General features: G+C 33.9%; 1 protein-coding gene across 6 annotated transcripts in view; it reads right to left on the reverse strand.

The window, feature by feature from the left end:
• Nucleotides 1-19,983, reverse strand: part of LOC138710746 (E3 ubiquitin-protein ligase TTC3-like) — a 107,851-nt gene that overhangs the window by 37,094 nt on the left and 50,774 nt on the right. For all 6 annotated transcript variants that reach the window (XM_069841836.1, XM_069841837.1, XM_069841839.1 and 3 more), the window contains 7 exons: nucleotides 19,485-19,564; nucleotides 18,301-18,376; nucleotides 15,122-15,240; nucleotides 13,578-13,696; nucleotides 7,940-9,058; nucleotides 2,836-3,092; nucleotides 318-491 (listed from right to left, as the gene is read on the reverse strand). In XM_069841836.1, coding sequence (XP_069697937.1) covers nucleotides 318-491; nucleotides 2,836-3,092; nucleotides 7,940-9,058; nucleotides 13,578-13,696; nucleotides 15,122-15,240; nucleotides 18,301-18,376; nucleotides 19,485-19,564 — 1,944 coding nt within the window. The remainder of the gene's footprint in view (nucleotides 1-317; nucleotides 492-2,835; nucleotides 3,093-7,939; nucleotides 9,059-13,577; nucleotides 13,697-15,121; nucleotides 15,241-18,300; nucleotides 18,377-19,484; nucleotides 19,565-19,983) is intronic.

Below are 19,983 nucleotides of genomic sequence, written 5' to 3' on the forward strand. Positions count from 1 at the left end.
CATGGTAGAACACATACTGTAACATTTCTATCAATCCTCATACTATCCTCCTTGAGTGTTCCATATTATTCGAATACTGTTCTTAATATTTTAATACACAGATTATCATAAAAAATGAGCTTATAGTATGTTATATTGCCTATTTCCTTTCTGTACTGGAATCTACATTAAAATCACAAAAAAATAAATGTACCATTTCATAACAAATAAGATCTTAAGAAAGTAATACTTTATAATTGGAGATAAATACTACTATTATAATTTATCTGTGTAATGTACAATTTCTAAAGTTATTGGTAAAAACATCAGTGTATTACCTTAATTTTTTTATCTTGTTGTTCTATTTTAGAATCTGATGTTCTTTTGGATGTTTCTTGTTTATCTTTCTCACTCTCCAATTCCTCCTCAAGTTTCTTTACTATACTTTCTAGGTTAATTAACTCTTCCTCAAGATGTTTTGTATCATCCGTTTGAATACTTACATTGGAGGTCTACAATCAAGAATACAGAAAGGATGTTTATTTTAAGGTATGTAAAATGAAATTAACTTCAGTTTTTGAATCATGGTAAACTACGGTTAAAAATAACACTTCATCATGCAGGTGTCAATGAAATGTTCTCAAACAAAGGTTTTTCAGCCTATTCAAACTGTAAAAAATTTCTTATTATAAACAAGCAGTTTTCAGTTTTTTTACAACAGGCGGATAACACTCTGCAGAATGAATCAAACCACAAAGTTACAAAAAAACTGAACTTATCACGTAACTTTGTTCCTCTGCTTCTTTCTATATTTTTAACTCAATATTCTTTGAAGAACTATAATGATTTAGACAAATGTGTAACATGGAAGATTGCAAATAATTATTAACATATTTCGATTAATGCAGGTTAGAGTGGCCCCATCCGCCACTAGAGTCCCAATGCATGCAGGTCGCAAAATGGGTCCATGTCATCTTTGCAGTGAGCATCCACGCACACACACAATTTGCACATGCAATTAGCATAAACTAATTATTGTGGAGATCTCTAATGAAAAAAATATTTCCTGTGCAAGAGCCCTTCTCTCCAGATGGTTCTATAATCACTCTCAAGCTGCTTATTGGTCAGTGTGGCCCACAGGCAGGCCCATATTTATTACATGGCCCACATGGATTCAAGGCAGGGAGGAAAAGAAAGATGGAAATGAATTTTCGATATTTTTCTACCTGCTTTAGATAGCAGCATATGTTAAATTATTGTTACATGCCTTTTTTTTCTTGACAATTTGACTGCTAAATGTGTAAGATTTGCATAAGTTAGTTGTTGAAGGTGCAAAATTAATTGTGCCCATGGGTGTAGCACTACCTAAACACAGGGGCTAACTCATAGGTTTGGTTTCGACAATTACGAAGTGTAGTATCATTGTACTGTGAAGGTTGTAAAAACTCAAGTTTTCTGGTTCTAGTAGAAATTTAGGAAGATCTGTGCAAATACCTGAATGCATGCACAGAAGGCAATTTGTAATAATTGGTTTGTGTGTGTAAATGACACTCAAATGCATTATTCTTTGTGCTTCTTCTTTCGACCTATATTAGATGTACAAGCAATGGAAATTGTGTGATGCGATATGAGAATGATGCCAGACCACCACATAAAACAAACACACACATTATTATTTAAGACAACTTGCATAGCATTCAATGTGATGCAAGAATTTTTAATTTTTGTTCTATCATAGATCCAGAAGCTGTATACTGAGGCCCATTCACAGCGAAAAGTAAATGCAAATGTAACATGAACATAGAAACTTATGATCAGATTTGAATTCATTCACAATGATTTACATAAACACAGATAGTAACATGAGACACTAACACGAAAATTTATCAACTCCAATCTTCTACATTTGCGCTGACGTGATTCAACGGAGAATAAAAAGCAATATCACACTGCACAAGAACAAAAGAAGAATGTGCTAAAATGTATTCATTTGATGAGAAATTGATCATTTTTTATCAAAGTCATCATTGTCTTTATGACAAAAAACACAAATCAAATAATTAGTTAAAAGGACATGTATGGAGACAAATAACTTATGAAATGGAATTTGAAGATATGTTTTAATTATAACATTGTTAATATAGTACCTTTCCACATTATGAGAAATGTAAACTTTATAGGTTACACTGGTACATTATTTGTATATTTTCTTTTCTTTCATAAATGGAATAAAGTAATATTTAAACATCTTGATTACACAACTTTTAATACTATATCACTTCGGAATATTTATAGCATCAATGGCAAAGCTGATCCTTGAATAATCTTTCTCTGGTTCACATCGTCTATGTCTAGATTTCCTTTTTTCGAATGTAATACACTGCACACACAAGCTAATACAGTTTGGACAAATATAAATTGCACTGCTACATCATAATTCATCATCGAAATATCCATTTTTATTTGCCACACTCAATTGTTTTGTTCTGATGTTAGCGTCTTGTTGGCACTGTGAATGGTAAGGCGAATCTTATGTTCACATCATATGTGTCCTTGTGTTGATGTTAACATTATTTTAATTCTGAATGGGCCTGGCTCCATCATTAGGAAGGCCAAGGTAAAGGATACAAAATGTAGAATTCCTTCTCTCTGCCTTTCCTTATGAAAGAGCTGGTATGTAGCTCTGAAATATTAGAATATTTGCAACTGACACAATGTAAATATTCTAAAAATCTCTCACCACTAGACACATATCAAGAACTCATAATTGTAGAACTGTGCATTAGTCACTGCATGTACCACAGTTGCATCCATCTCTTATATATTCCAAAAAAACTGAATATAAGTTAAACTTACTATTATTTGCTGTACAGGAGGGGTTATAAATGTTGCAGCCTTCATAGATGGTGGGAATATATCTAAGCGTTGCATCCCATTCCTTTCAAGTTGACCATCTTCAAGAGACCACTTGTTATGATTGATATGCACCTGACCATCTTCGAGGGACCATTGGTTTGGATTAGTAGGAGACTGACCATCTTCAAGAGACCACTCATTAGAATCAGTATAAGACAGTCCATCCTCAAGGGACCATTTCTTTGGACTGGGATTTCCTAATGAGAAAATATAATTTAGGCTATAATGAGGTAACAAGAACGGCAATGAAAATATACAAACTTGGAGAAACCTCCACAAGTCACTTTGCTTATTGCGAACTGCCAAGATCAAGACAGAACCTCATGTGAAAGACAAAAACTAGCTAACAGATAATGCATGACAATATGGTCGAGCTACACTCTTGATAATTCAGACTAAATAGGTTTGAATCTGCTTGTATATCATCTTTTTATTTTTCTTATATTTATATATATTTCTTTTTCTCGGTCATTTAATGACGCTTTATCAATTAAAGGTTATTTAGCGTCGATGGGATTGATAACAGCGAGATGGTATTTTGACAGACAAGGCCGAGGATTCGCCATAAATACTAACATTTGCCTTACAGTTGGGGGAAACCTCTAAAAAAAAAAAAAAATCCAACGAGGTGATTAGCCCAAGCAGGAATCGAACACAAGCCCGAGCGCAACTTCAGATCAACAGGCAAGTGCCTCAGTCGACTGAGCTACGTCAGTGGCCGTATATCATCTTAGAATAATCACTAAACTGTTCTTTTAAGTATACAGAGTACGTTTATAACCTATATTTAGAGGTTATTAAACTGTATTACGGGAAGAATTTGAAATATTCATTTTGTAACTATGACAAATACTAATAATACATTAGCACAACAAAAATGGTGCTTGACGAAAGAATCAACATACTACTGTTAGAAGAAAAAGTCTGTTCTGACAATTATAAGCATTATATAATTTTATTCTTTCAACAGATTCTATGAATCTTACTTAGGCTTGATCAAAATCTCTCTTTATTACAGAACATATTTTATTTGTTCTTTTTTGGAAGGTATCTGAAAATGGATGTGATGTGCAGACAGTGATTATTATCTAATTTGCTATAGTTCAGCTTAAGCTTGATTTCTGATTGGACTATTAGCTGCATAGTGATTGTTCACTTTCATTATGTCTAACTTTAAAGTAATGGTTAATGGATTCAACAAAGGGGTATTCGACAATGTACAACATGTAACTTATATGTGGTAACAACTCTCTTTAAGAGAATGGTTCTTTGTGTCCATCAAAAGCTGAGGTGCCAAGGCCATCCAACCATTAATTCTGGTTACCCACATGGTGTAAGATTTTTATAAATATTTTCTTCTAACAGTAAAGTGTTGATAGAGAACATTGTGTGCATAATGCTATTGGATAAGTCCAAACCAACCACGAAATTGGAAGTGTATTAGAAAGTACAAAATGTGTAATATATACACAGAAATGAAATGTTATGTTTTATTTAACGACGCTTGCAACTGCAGAGGTTATATCAGCGTCGCCGGATGTGCCGGAATTTTGTCCCGCAGGAGTTCTTTTACATGCCAGTAAATCTACTGACATGAGCCTGTCACATTTAAGCACACTTAAATGCCATCGACCTGGCCCGGGATCGAACCCGCAACCTTGGGCATAGAAGGCCAGCGCTATACCAACTTGCCAACCAGGTCGACCTTATACACAGATGATGGGAATGATTCATTATTGCATCTTGGCACAATACACCACATAGGCTATAAAAATTTCTGTGTGTGCAACTTTTAAGCATGAATAGATAATGAAAAAGCATTTCGTGGGAATAAAAAATCTAAGGGTGGAAAAGATTGGTTCACCATACCTAACTCATGAACATTTACTATGCTGTGACATCACAACAAAGATATCGCACTTTACCTGCATTTTTATCAAAAGAGATAAAGTTTCATTTTCAAATTTTATTGTCATTAGCAAGATTAGAACATGCAAGCACGTTAACCTCTAAACCAATTGGGACAACATAACATATACAAGCTTATCTCAAGACTTTCCTATATAAGGTTATTTAACAATGTTGCATCTGGCAATACTACGTCTATGATTTTACATAGTAGAACAATGCTGATGTAGTCAACTCCTTTAGCTTTTGTACTTATCCATTTTATACCTTTCTTTACGTCTAAATCTGTTACGTATATGAAGAAAAATTTCTCACTTGTTTGACAGGTCACTTGCAGTAGTTCATGCATTGTCTGTTCTTTCTCCTTGGGGTCAATTGGTTGTGAGTGTATCATGGTAAAATGGTCATTAAGAGTGTCCAATGAAATAGAAAAATCATTTGCTTGGTCCTTCTGTCTCCCTTTACCCATTGTTTTCAAGTCTCGTCATAGTGCTGATGGGTTTGAAGACGGTCCAATAATGTCATGCATGTGTCGAAGTTTCGAATTTCTTATTTCTTGGGTAACTTTGTTACTTAATTGTTTGTACTCAGATTGTCCTCAGATCTGGTCCTTCTGTATTTACGGTAAGCTAGGTCACATTCAGTCATCATAGTGCATATTGAGGTAGTTAACCATGGGGCTGCTGGTCTTTTCACTCGTTTCGATTTCAGTGGTGCATAAAGTTGGATAATGTAATTATTCAAAATCGAAACCTTGTCATGTAGTGGGAGTAGTCCAAATTGTGTGCCAGAAAATCATGGTTGCATCTGACATTAAAGCTGTCTGGTCAATGCATTTTAGGTCGCTATATGCCACCGTTTTACAAATGATTGGAGGGTATTTGAGGGAATAGGCAAGGTAGATAATATCATGTGACGAGATTTCTGGAGCAGGTATTTGTCCATGCGTTACTACTTTGTCCCAGTTTGTTGTAGCGATTATGTTCAATAAAGTCTCAGAATGTGGAGTGTGGTGAGTAGGATTGAGGGGAAAGACTTATTAAGTACACAGAAGATGACTTTCTTGGAAATAAAGAAACCATGTTTTTTTTTTTCATGCTTCTATTATTTTCACATAACTGTACTTGGCATCGGAAAGGGCTGTAATGTACCCCTCCCAAAAAGGCTCGATTTTCTTTGGCATTACTGCTGTGAGCCACTGTGCACTCCGACTATGAAATCACTCACAACTGGTCTGTCACATCTCGCCACAGTTCACCTGTCATGTGACTCCTGATGCACATGACATCATTCAAAAATCGTTTTCAGAGATCGGAAATAACCCTCTGTAGTTCTATAGTAAACTTTTCCTTCAATCTCTTTTCAGACAGAATTCAACTTTAAAGTCGTGTGCAGATCAATACAGCAAACCGTTTTTGTCAAAAGTACTCTTCCTGAAACATGGCACACACCTATTAAGCAAAAGCAACATCCAATACAATTTGATATGATCAAGCAAAACGCATTTTGCTGTCACACACAGGCAAACCATTGCTCCCTGGCAAAGTATTTTGTTGCGTATGCGTCTTTGATCTATCAGCTTCTGTCCATTTGTTTATTAGGCACATTTATTCTGACGGATTCATATATCGGTTACAACTGAATAGACTACAGTTGACTATACTGGACTTAATGTTGTCAGCAAACAGCTGGATACATTAAGAAGATTGACTGATTTATCGGTTTGAACTAATATGGAAGTAGAGACAAAAAAGTTTTTTTTTTTTTTTTTTTTTTTTTTAAGAATAGAGACCTGTTATATTAATTATACATAATGCTTTTTCTGTAAATTGTGTTTTCTCTTTTTTATTTTGTCACTGATCAAATTTACAACAAAATCAAAGTTTCTAAAGATAAACTTGTGAGATTTCGAGTGTTTTTACTTGCCCCCCCCCAAGATATTGCAAATTGCTTTCGGTACAAGCAAGAATGATTCTGACAAAAGCAGACTTGCTATATTGGTTTGCATCTGACCTAATATAGAACAGTCATAGTATTCAGAAACTTGGCTCCAAGTTTTCGCAAATATCTGTCTGGAAAGGGTTGAGATAAGACAACTTTTAGGTTGAATCATTTAATATAAGAAATTGGCAATAAATAGTGAATAGAATACACATAAAGTAAAACTTAATTTACACGCTTTTATGGGGGATGGTCTGACGGAAGAAAAACCGCATGTGTAAAAAACATGTAACTAGAATTACATTTAATAATATATGATATAGGATGAGTTATGTAAATTTAGTAAAATTTTTACAAGAGAAATTTAGAACTTCACAGTTAATCCATCTTTGAGTCTATTTTACTGTACCCAACTTTGTAACATAATATATATTCTTGAAGGATGTAAGATTATTTGTTGAAAATTTTATCTGTTTAGTGCCAAAGCTGGCTGATATTTCAAACTCTAATCCAGAATATTTTATGAATAATATATATTCTTGAAGGATGTAAGATTATTTGTTGAAAATTTTATCTGTTTAGTGCCAAAGCTGGCTGATTATTTCAAACTCTAATCCAGAATATTTTATGAACTTGACACTTACCTTGTTCTTATTGTATAATCTTAATTAATATGTAATTATGGTTAAAAGAAAGTCAGTTATTGTGGATCAGTTGCTCCTACATGACAACCGTTCCTCAGTCACATTATGATGTGTTACAAAATGTTTCACTCTTTCTAAAGCAGCAATAGGGCCATTAAAAGACACACGCGGGCGGCTTCAAATTTCCACGAATTGTTTTATACCTTAACAATGAACATGTACTATATTTTTGTGTTCTTATATTTTCACGGTACACCTAATTTCGAGCAAAATTGATTTAGAATGTGTAAATGACGTTTCATATCGCGTATATAAAAAATAATAAATGAAAAACTTACATCCAACATGAAAAAAAAAATAACTGGAAAACTTACATCCAGCATAAAAAAGGAATAAATGGAAAACTTACATCCAACATAAATTAACAGGGAAAGTATAGGAATTCTATCAGGATCTCAGGGGGAGGAAAGTGTGAAATGTATGAAAGAAGCTTTACTATACGTATGTATGTATATATGCAATTCCATGTCGGAAGTGTACATACAACTTACCTGAATTTTCATTATATAGGCGATCTTCTAATGGGGAAATATCAATAGGTTTGGACACTTTATCAGTTTCTGCTGATAAATTAGGGTGATGTATATGAACCAGGTCTGAAGATTTCTCTGCAGAAGGTTTAAATTCACTAGCATCTGGGCGTAAGTTATCATCTAAACATTTCACTAAATTGTTTTTACTTAGATTTTCTTCTTGTTCATTGTTCTCAATTGTATTATTGTCATTTACTTCATTATTTTTCAGAGTCCTGTCTAGACATTTCACTGAATTATTCTCTTTCAGATTTCCTTCTTGTTCTTTGCCCTCATCCGTATTTTTATCATTTACTTCGTCCTCATTTTTCAGAGTCCTGCCTAGACATTTCATTGAATTATCCTCTTTCAGAGCTTCTTCTTGATCTTTACTCTCATCCTCATCTTCATTTACATCATGCTCATTTTTATGCTCAACACTCTCCATTTTAATACCCTGTTCTTCTTCATCACCACTACTTTCTTCATTTTTGTCATTCTCTTCCTCATCCTCCATTTCACTACTATCATCTTCACTATCGAGATCACTGATATATTCCTCATTATCACCATTATCATATTCAGAATATTCACCATCATTAGTAGTACTAACAGAATCAATCTTTACCCTTTCCCTCACAACACCTTCTTCTTTCAGTGATGGCATGCGATTCGTTGCCAAAGTAGAAAAATCAATAACGTCAATATCCGGATCTTCAACTATTAGGTTATTAAAATCAGTTGTTAAATCGTTGGCATCATATTCTTCTGTAGCAGAAACAGCTAGTGAAGTATTTGAACCTCTCAATGTTTCTGAGTTAGCTGAAATCAGATTACATTCTGTCTCTGGAACAGGAGCTGAACTAGTGCCATAAACATCATAGATAACATAATCATTCTTGATTTTTGTTTCAATATTTGATTGTGACTCATCAGTTAGTGGTTTTGCACATTCCACACGTCCTTTGAACATGAATGACAAACACTCCAATAGCTCTGATTTTGCCTTTTTATAGGTTTCAGGAAGTTGCTCTGCAAGGCAGATGTAATCGTCAATGGAAGCAAAACGATATGACTGAAGTAGAAAACTGCATATATCTGGAAAGCAAAAACAACAATGATAACAAATGAATGTGTACAATGGGATACTAAAAGTCTGTAATTATTTTCATTGACAGATGTGTCAAGTTTTCAAGATGCCAATACATTTACGAAAGAGTATCATGTATCAAAGCCATTTATTTCAGTGCATCACAATATGCAGTCAATACTCGCAATTTGCAGGGGTTAGCTTTCTAGAAAACCTCGTGCATAAAGAATCATTGATCCTATGGGAAAAGGGGAGTTAGGTTCCTGCTAGACCCTGTTCACATTACACTAAAAAACAAACACTAAGAACATTTACACATAACGTTTGAATTGCGATGAGAATACATTTTTTTTCTGAAGGCAACACTTTTTTTCTGAAGAGAATATTTTTTTTTTCTTTCCACTTCACATGACCAAGAATAGTCATAAGGTGCATATTAATGATAAAAAAAAAAAGTTACAGTGTTTCATAACGTGAATGAATGAACGCGCAAACACGAACATGTTTACAGGGAGGACTGACTTAAATAGCTAATATACCAGATATTTTAAAATCAGTTATTTAACAATGCTGTACCAATTGTGCAGTTATGTGGAATCAGTGAAATTGGAGACAGTGAGATGAATTCCTGGCATATGAGCTGAGAAAAGCCAACAAAGTAATGTACTTAAATGCCATTGACTTGGACCGGGATCGAACCCGCAACCTCGGGCACAGAAGGCAAGCACTATACCGACTGTGCCACCAGGCCGACCAAATTTTATTTTAAATTCCATACTATGGAACCGCAAGTAGTACAAAATAATATAAAAAAACTTGATAATTAGTAACAAATTGTTCATAATTGGTTATTTTGCGATGCTTTATCAAGTGCTATGCATATAGAGTGTCTTCTGAGTACGATGGTGATAATGCTAGCGAGAGGAGTCCAGGGTCCAGTGCCAAACTTACTCAGCATTTGCTCTTAATGGGTTGAGGGAAATCTACAGAAAAAACTTCAATCAGATAACTTGTCTCAACCAGAATTTGAACCCAGGCCTGTTAGTTTCATGATCAGACTTGGTAACATAAAGATTAATTTAAATGGATAATATCTTTTCCGAAACACAAAGCATAACTTGCCTACCGTACATCTTAAATGACTCAAAATAACGTACACTGTGCATACTTAATAACACAGCTCTTTCTCTGTACTTAAATACTGTCTGTCAGCCATGGACATTGATGTCTCTTTTGAGGACTGGTCTCGAACCTACCTTTTGTGTTCTTGCTCCCCTTTCCTCCCTAATCCTAATTTCTTACCAACTCTTTGGTGTGGGCAGATGATATATTCAGCATTGGTGGTGGAATTTTGGCTTATTAAATCAGTGTATACAAGTTGAAAACGATTATATCATATTATGTAATGGGAGAAGAGTTGTTTTGCTGTTTAGAAGGGGAGAATATACTGCACTTTTTACGTTATGTTCAAAAGTTCTATTATACATTAACGAATTTAATATACGGAATTAGTCCTTATGGCATAAAGAACATGCTAAATTAAAATGTACGAGAAATTAAATGTTGTTTGTACACAACTTACTACTTTCGAAGAAAATGTATCAACATAAAATTTACGTAAAATACTAAATATGATTATTTGGAATTATTTTTGGATCCAGAACGTACAAATCTATTAAAAGGCCTTAAGAAAATGCATTATATTCAAGAGAATAAATGTAGACAACATGATGGAATATTACTGGGTAGTTATAAAATTTCTTCAGAACTCACTTGCGATCTGAAACAGTTCAGTGACGGAGAAACAATAGAAAGGTGTATGATTAAAGTTACACGCTCCAAGTGAAATAAAAAACTTCCGAGAATATACATTATCCAGGTGTGTTCCTAACACACTGAACACCATAGCAATTACGATATGGTGACATAGGTCACAGTTTATATTGTCCATAATGCTCATGGCTGTTATATATGTTCACAATAACTGTCTGTTCTCCCAGAACTCTTTTCAACTTGTCTCTTTTTCTTGCCATTCTTTCTACCGCCCTTGCTTTTTCAGATGTTGTCTTCCTGCAGCAGACTTTCCCATATATTACTCCACTTAATACAATTCACATGTAAGTTTATTAAGATCTTCCAAGCAACTATGTATGCAGTGAGAATGAACAGCATAACCGAAAGCTCCACATGTCAGTCAGTCAGTCATGGTGCTGCAGTGAAAAATAGGAAAATAAAATAACTTCAAAATAAAATTTTGTAATACTTTTTTACTGGCAATGTCACTACATTATAACGTAGAATCTTGAAGGAAATTTTGATCTATTGTGCTGTGTAGAAGAGTTTTTGTATGTTTATCATAACTGACTGACAGTAACTTACAGTACAATTTTAATGTTTTTAAGTTCTTTATAACCTTAGAATACTCAGACTATTTCATATTTACTTCAAGAAAAGACCAAAATATATTAAAAAAAAGGGGGGGGGGGGTTGAAATAAAACAAATTTACATGTCCAAATTGTGATACGAAATATGTCTCTTTAGGTGTTCTTTAAGAGTTTGGACTATTAAAAGGTCTGCAGCAAGTTATCGATTAAAACAAAGAGTTTCTGAAACATTTAACCTTTTCACTGCTTAGGCTGTCAGAGTAACAGCAGATAAATTCATTACACATCCTTGTGTCGATCGCCACTTTGATGGCGCAGGTGACGCAATAGAAACAATGCTCCCAAAACATAGAATGGAATCTCTGAACGTGGTTTTAACTAAGAGACCATGTTCTGCCATCTGTTATGAGTCGAAAGAACTATATCCCATTGCTCTCTCTGCCTTGTGGTGTTATCTAAAGAAACAAATTCGAGGCTCTGCACAAGAAATTCTCTCAGGTCAGCGAGAAGTGGCCGTGAGCATGATCACATGATCCGGGGATTCATGGGTGTGTAAAAAGATGACTTCTACAAGCAGGCAGTGCTGAAAATTCTGTAATTCAAATTACTGCCATGTGATGCAAATTAGTGGCCTTTGTGGACAACCCTCATTTATGTGTGTTGTGTATGATATATTTTACACATTTAAAACTGGCAATTTCTGAAAATGTGGATCATCTACAGTGATACACATCATTATTGGGAGTGTTTACGCATTTCTGCATTAATCTTTGCATGGTATTATATAGCCTTGTAGATTTTCAGAGTGAATAGCTCATGTCGTATGTAACAAAAAACTATAATACATTGGTGGAAAGTTAATAGTTTTTTCTCAAATGTTTAACAACCTCTTATTTGGTAACTATTGTCAGTAGGATCATGATTTTTGCCTATATCGATAGAAAAACTAGTAAAGAATAATTCATCCCTCTGGCATATTTCAATATTGTGGACGGTTTTTGTATAAAATTTGATTTTAAAAACCTCTAAATTCAAGCCATTGAACTTTTACATCTGTATCACGAGAAGCGTGTGTTCACGGCGATGTTGTCAGATTGATGAAACGTCAAACTTAATTTTCTAATTAACCATGCATTTAATCACAAAACATAATATAGGTTTTCTATTCATTTCAGTGTACCTTATCGTCCCTTTCAATCTGCAAGATTATTTCACTTCCATCCTGTATATTTAAAAAAATATTTTAAAATCGTTAAAATATCTTAGCAAGGAGGGTTTGGCAGGTAGCAAAAAAAAGGGGGGGGGGGGAAAGAGCAATTAAAATGTTAATGGAATAGGCAACTTGAACTAAAAGAAATATATATATATATATACACTCATTCATCGTAAAAGAAACATATTTCTTCAACAAAAACATATCCATTTGAATTAAATAAATTCACCTCAGTATAACATTTCATGGAATCGTTAGTCTTCTTTTCACTGATGTATTTTACAATGCTTTATCAACTGCGATGGTTATCTAGCATCTGAGTGAAATGGTGATAATGCCAGGGAAATGAGTCCAGGATCCAGCACCGAAAGTTATCCAGCATTTTCTCTAATGGGTTGAGGGAAAACCCCGGAAAAACCTCAAACAGGTAACTTGTCCCACCCAGGATTTGAACCCAGGCCCATTCATTTCATGGTCAGATATGCTGTTACTCCTCAGTGGTGGGCACATCTCTGTGTTGTGAGTGATGATGCAGCCATAGATATCAATATTGATTTTCGTGTATTATATTTCCTTTTCTAGTTAGAAAAACAGCAAATTTCCCATTAAGACTTCAAACACACAAACAGGTTGTGCTTTTAGACAGGGAACTAATTATCATGTTGTAAGCATCACAAAGTGGGTCTCTATCCTGCAGCCAGTAGGAAGGATTTTGAACATGTACACGTGTTGACATATGGAGTCTTCTTGTATGGAATGAGATTAGAAGAAAATCATACGCAGGATCTGCACATGAAGACTCTGGTTGCAACCCAAGGTAGATCGTTGATACAAAACAGATAAATTATCACTACCATCACCAACAACAACAAAAACAACAATAATAATATTGTATGAAGTGGAGGGAGAAGGAAGTTAATTTTACTCACTGCTATGTGTACTCATAAATTCTTTAACTCCTTCAAAGTCACCAGCTTCATTCTGCCACTTTCTTTCAAGATCAGTAATAGGTTTTGGCCCTTCATCTCGGATAAATTCATAAAAATATCTAAGAAAGGAAAATAGTCAGTATTAATATTTGTATCTGTACGAAATAAATCATGTACACTTAATTCGCCATTTCCAAGCAAAACTGTTCCAATGAATTCTGTGTTGTGACATTATACTGTCGCAAGGTTCAACAACAAAAAAAGATTTTTCAATTATTTTAATTTTGGTGCACCATTAGTCAAATCACTTGTACATCATTTTTACTTTCTGAAGATGTCAACTGAAATCTTGGTAATACCATAATTAAGAATTATGTATACATGACTGAATAAGACATTTCAGCAAAATTAGTGATGGAAGTAGAAAACACAATCTATTTTGGAAATCACCCAAACTTCATTCAAATTTGAGAAATGTAATTGATACCATATCAGTATGTGTTCTATGACTTCATAATTCAGTGTAACACAAGCATTATTATTAATAATCATCACTTAATGCATCTCAATTCTTTTTATTGTCGTTTTGTCAAATATTATTTTTTAACTCTGACTTTTATCCCTTAATTGCCACACATGCACCTGACCATGATGTACTACATACAAAAAATGTCAGGAGTAAATGAAGGTTGAATGCTTCTCTCATGATTACTTATCTACAGATTATGTGCATTGTAGAATAATTTAAAGAATTTATTGTAACTTTGGTGAGATGCAAATCTTCATTGCAATAACAATTTTGAAGACGAACATTGATGTGTTCTGTGATGGTATTATATTGTTTTGATTTTAAACAATTTTTTTTAAGTCATTGTCAAATTCATTTCTGCATTTCCTGTCTATTTTGGATTTGCTTACATCCTATATTATATCTTAGTTGATCAACTTCTATTGGAATAGCCCACTGAAGTTATAGATCACTTCAGTATCTTATTGTCCAAGGTGTACCAGCAAAAAAAATATAATGATGACTGATAGAAAGATGTGTGTGCAGGAGAAGAGGGGGGAGGGAGGGAGACATACAAATATACAAGGTGTAAAGACACTGAGTGCCTGTATTATAAGAGGTGGTAGAGGAAGGAATTTTGCACAAAAAACGTTAATACACTTGGTGTCTTTATTTTCCCGTTCAAATTTCAAGAACCAAATAATTTAGATGAAATTCCATTACAAAAGTGCAATATGTATTTATTTCTTTAGACTGAAGTGCACTGATCAACTAAAGAGAATAACTGATTGAAATTAGCTCATCCAATCTCCTGTAACATGACTTTAAGTTCAACTTCAGACAGCTCATGATTCACACAACTAAGAAAGGGATGTTTATTTTGCATCTAATTTACCCTTTGAATATTCTTTATTACAGACTATTTATAACACTTATCTACAAACAGACAGAAACAGCAATAAACAAACAAACAAACAAACAAAAGGAACAACAGAATAGATGGAGAGAGGGAGGGGAAAAGAGAGAGAGTACTTACGAGAAAATAAACTCTTTCTTTGCTCTGATTGCTTCAGTTTCATCTATATTCTTTGAACTTAAAAAGGTACCCAAGTTTTCAATATCTGCTCGACCATAGAATTTTTCTTGAGGATTCCACTGGAAAAATATGTAAATGTACATAAAACTCACATTAATATGTGATTTTATACACACAAGAACACACACAAACTTTTGATTAACAATGGGAGGTACTGTTACTAGTAATTTTATTAATAGCTGGTTGTAAATTAGATCATGGGATATGCAATAGGTAATAGAAAGTGCGATTTTCTTAGGTATTCAGTGACGACAGAATAGGATTCCGTCTGTTTGGAAACTAAAACTTCGTCTATCTATATCAGAGCTGGGCACTGGGAGCAAATTCAATCTCTAAACAGGGATGCTTAATATTCATCCGTCATGACATCAACGCTCCAAGGTGTTCAGCGGGGAAGAAAGGGGTTGAAGAGAAGTCATATGGCTCCCCATGAGAGAGCAGAATCCGCTATTGGTGCCCAGCCCTGATCTATACTATTTTTTGATGACATAGCATAGAGATAACAGGGGTGTTGTCTGACTAGGTACACAAGATATAAATAGATACATAGATAGATAGGTAGATTATAATTAAATAACTAATAAATGAGTAAATAAATAAATGAATGCATAAATAAATAAAACCCCAGAATTGACACGTGACTTCACTGGTAAGTCTTCAACTTCATATACTGTCACAAATTAGTTTTTCATAAAATACTTATACTCTAATGATGATTTCCAACATGGTAAACCCTCGACTTAATGGACCTCGATTGAACAGAATTAATTATTATTATTATTATTATTATCACCACCACCATCATTTGTGGCCACCAGTAGAAACATGACTTATGTAGTGAGATAAAAAATGTAGTCCTGTGTGATGTGATTTTGCACCATGCAATCATCATCATGATTGGTTGCCAAACGAAGCCGGCTATATGTAGAGAAAAAAAAAATGTACATTAGATCTGTGACGTGGTGATATTATTATGATTTGGCATCAGAAAAATGGTATATACATTTAACATGAACATTACATAAATACATAGTGTTCTGTCAAATGGCAGGTCTTTCACTGCAAACCCAGCATTCTCCAATTTTTCCTATTTTCTGCCTTCCTCTTAGACTCCACATATAATCCATATATCTTAATATCGTCTATCATCTGATATCTTCTTCTGCCCCGAACTCTTCTCCCGTTCACAATTCCTTTCAGTGCATCCTTCAATGGGCAGTTTCTTCTCAGCCAGTGATCCAACCAATTCCTTTTTCTCTTCCCCATCAGCTTCAGCATCATTCTTTCTTCACCCAGTTTTTCTAGCACAGCTTCATTTCTTATTCTGTCTGTCCATTTTACATGCTCCATCATTCTCCAAATAACATTTCAAATGCTTCTAGTCACTTCTCTTAACTTCGTCGTAATGACATGAATATTATTATGTTCAAATTATAGTGTTATATTTAAAAATATTACTGTTTTTAGAAATTCGCGATTTAATGTATTTAAGATTTAAATTACGATTTCACCTCCAACAGTCTGTTACATGGAGAATTTACTGTATTATTTTTCTATTTACAGCATACACATGAATAATGAAATGTATTTTACTTCATGTAATTATGTGTTTACAACCAGAGCTATTCATTACGATGGTGACTACACCTGGCTGTCTCTAGATTTATAACATTTGCAACGAAAAGTAGAAATAATTCTACAAATAGTAATTCATTTCTCCTAAACACAGCAATATGGAGACATGGAATTGAATTGAATTTAAGGAGGGGGCACTACGACCTTTCAAGATTTGCTATCATCTGATATCTTCTTCTGCCCCGAACTCTTCTCCCGTTCACAATTCCTTAAGCAAGGTGTATCCTTAACCCACACTAATGTTTGTTGCATACGCAGGTTTTGAGCAGAAACTCCACATGTCCCTAGGTCAGACCCCTCCACGTGTCGCCAGACTGCAATCGGAAAATGCTATGGAATGATGTAGAGGCCCAATATGTGGAAATGGAAGAACCTGAAAAAACTCCAACTGCGACTATGTCTTCCACAAGTGTCATTATGGACTTTTTAATGAAAAATCCCAGGTCTGACTGTGACTCAAATCCACACTGGGAACTTACTGGACTATTCGTGATTATTTTATCTTATGCAAGAAATAAAGCAATAATAATAATAATAATAATAATAATAATAATAATAATAATAATAATAATAATAATGCACCGTAGAATAATTCGTGCACCCTGAGAGAGAGAGATATATATATGCTAAATTCCGGAAAAGATATGCACAGAGTATTCACGTATATACATTAATAATAATAATAATAATAATAATAATAATAATAATAATAATAATAATAATAATAATAATAATAATAATAAAACAATTTGAGCTGATTTCGACTTGATTGCCATTGTGTGTTTTTCAATGAAATAAACTTTTACTGAAATTATTTATATTTATGTGCATCATTCTGGATAAATTGACCATTAGATACCGAATGTAAACATAATTCAACTAATAGTTCGGGAGAAATTGCTGTATACAAATGGACATGTCCAAAACATTTTGGTATTTCGCAAAAATTTTGAGATCAATTTTTGCAGCATCACAATACTGACTCTAATAGTAAAATGTATTTATTTTTCCTTTAATGTCGTGCATTTTGACATTATGTCACCTGCAACTCTGCTTACTTAATTTATGATTGTGATGAAGAATCCTGTTCTGAATTTGGGGCACTCATTAGGTCGAATCTGTTAGCACCATATGGTAGGATGACACGAGTATGAAAAATGGCAGGATAGATGAAGATGAAAGTGATGATGGCAAAATAAGCCGAGGGTCTGGCGCCAAAATTACTTAGCATTTTTGCTCTTAATGGGTTCAGAGAAACCCCCCAGAAAAACCTCAACCAGGAAACTTGTACCAACCAGGATTCGATCCCGGGTCCACTAGTTTCACAATCAGGGATGCTGACTACTCCAAAGCAGTGGACTTAATGATAAAGTAAAAATAGTCATATCATAAAATAAATAAGATCAGCTATGTCTGAAGATGTTTAAAGGTTTATTCAATATATTTTACATTTTAAGAAGATATAAATTGAATTTAATACATACACGATTTTCGTCTGTGTATCCAAAATTAATATCTCTTAAAACTTTGAGCTTTTGAAGTCTGCTTGAAAGTTCCTCCCTAAAACGCAAGAAACAAATGCATAAGTTTATGGTGTCAATTATTTTCATTTAAGATATCTGGAACACATTTATATAAAAAATGTCATCTTAAAACATACTGATGTCATGTGAAAATTATCTACCAATTACCTGTACACCAGATGCCGCAAATATATTATGAGAAACTGAATCTGAAGACAGGTACAGATACTATTAATAATTTAAATGGTTAACTGAATACATGTAGCATCAAATTTCATAACAGATGCTGTCAAAATTGAAATATCCAACTTCATATGTTTTGCAGCCAGAACTAAAACTTACATAAATACAACTGCAAGAATTAAGTGTTTAAGTACTCAGGTTGATAATAATGTTCTTGTATTGTTTTCTTCCATAAATCATTCTCTGAAACATTTCCTGGTAGTCTATATTTATGAGTAATTCTATATCTGTTGCCTTTAAACAACAATTAGAAAATTACCTACACTATACTTATAATTATCAAAATCTTTTTCACTTTACAGGAAATGGGGTACACTGTTAGCAAAATAGCTTAAGTTTGTCAGCTTTCCACACTTGTAACCTGGGTTCGAATCCTGATAGATCTAACTGGAATTTGTGGTAGACAAAGAAGGTGCTTGGTGGTAGGTTTTCAGGGGGTACTCCCAATTTCCTCTACCAGCATTTCACCAATGATCCATTTATCATGCATCATCTTGTGCTGCTATGTAGTTTGCCTCCCACAGTGCACAAAGGTAATACTTACGGTAGTTAAAAAAATTATTATTGCTTTGACACTTTGTACAAACTAAGACAATGGGGTGAATGACGTAACTCAAGTACCCATTAAAAAAATAATAAATGAAGAGTTCGGTGCAATAACAGCGTTAATGAAAAAAAAATTGCTTTTGAGAAAAATTAGACTAAAATTTTAAAACTATTAGGAATAAAATCTTTAAATTTGGTAATAATTAATCTTATGTTAAGGGGTTAAATATTAATAAAATTATATAATATTTAATAACAGCTATCTATACAACGAAAGCATTAACATGCTAACGCTCTTACTGCACACACCTCCTGAAATGATGGTACAGTACTGGAAACTAAAATATTATACTTACACTGAGTTTGTTGTTGGTATATCTTGGGAAGTAGTTTGTACTGTAATTTTCTTAACTTTTGGACGTGCTTTAACTTTCGGCTGGAACAAAAGAAGTTATTTTCATTTATCAATTTCCACATGTTTCCAAATTTCTATTATTAATATTAGGTCTTATTATATGCTTCAAATCTAAATTTCTGACAGAACTTTGATGTGTCGAAAAAACTACAGCATGCTTTGAAAATCTATTCTTTGAAAGTAGAATCTTCCTTAAAACAGGATTCCTTAAAAGAGGAAATCAATTAAATGATTGTTGTTGGTCCAATGCCTAGACACCTGACAATGAAGTCATTCGTCATCTTGCACTCCAGTAGTTTTGCGCGAGGTCATCTTCTAGCAACGCTGTGCACCTTTTGAAGTGTTCCATGTTCATCTCTTCATTTGTATCACATAATACACAAGAGGATGCATGGAAAATTCCTATCCTGTGCAGGTGGCTTGCCAAATAATCATGACCT

Source organism: Periplaneta americana, chromosome 12, assembly GCF_040183065.1.
Source record: "Periplaneta americana isolate PAMFEO1 chromosome 12, P.americana_PAMFEO1_priV1, whole genome shotgun sequence".
Lineage (NCBI taxonomy): Eukaryota > Metazoa > Arthropoda > Insecta > Blattodea > Blattidae > Periplaneta > Periplaneta americana.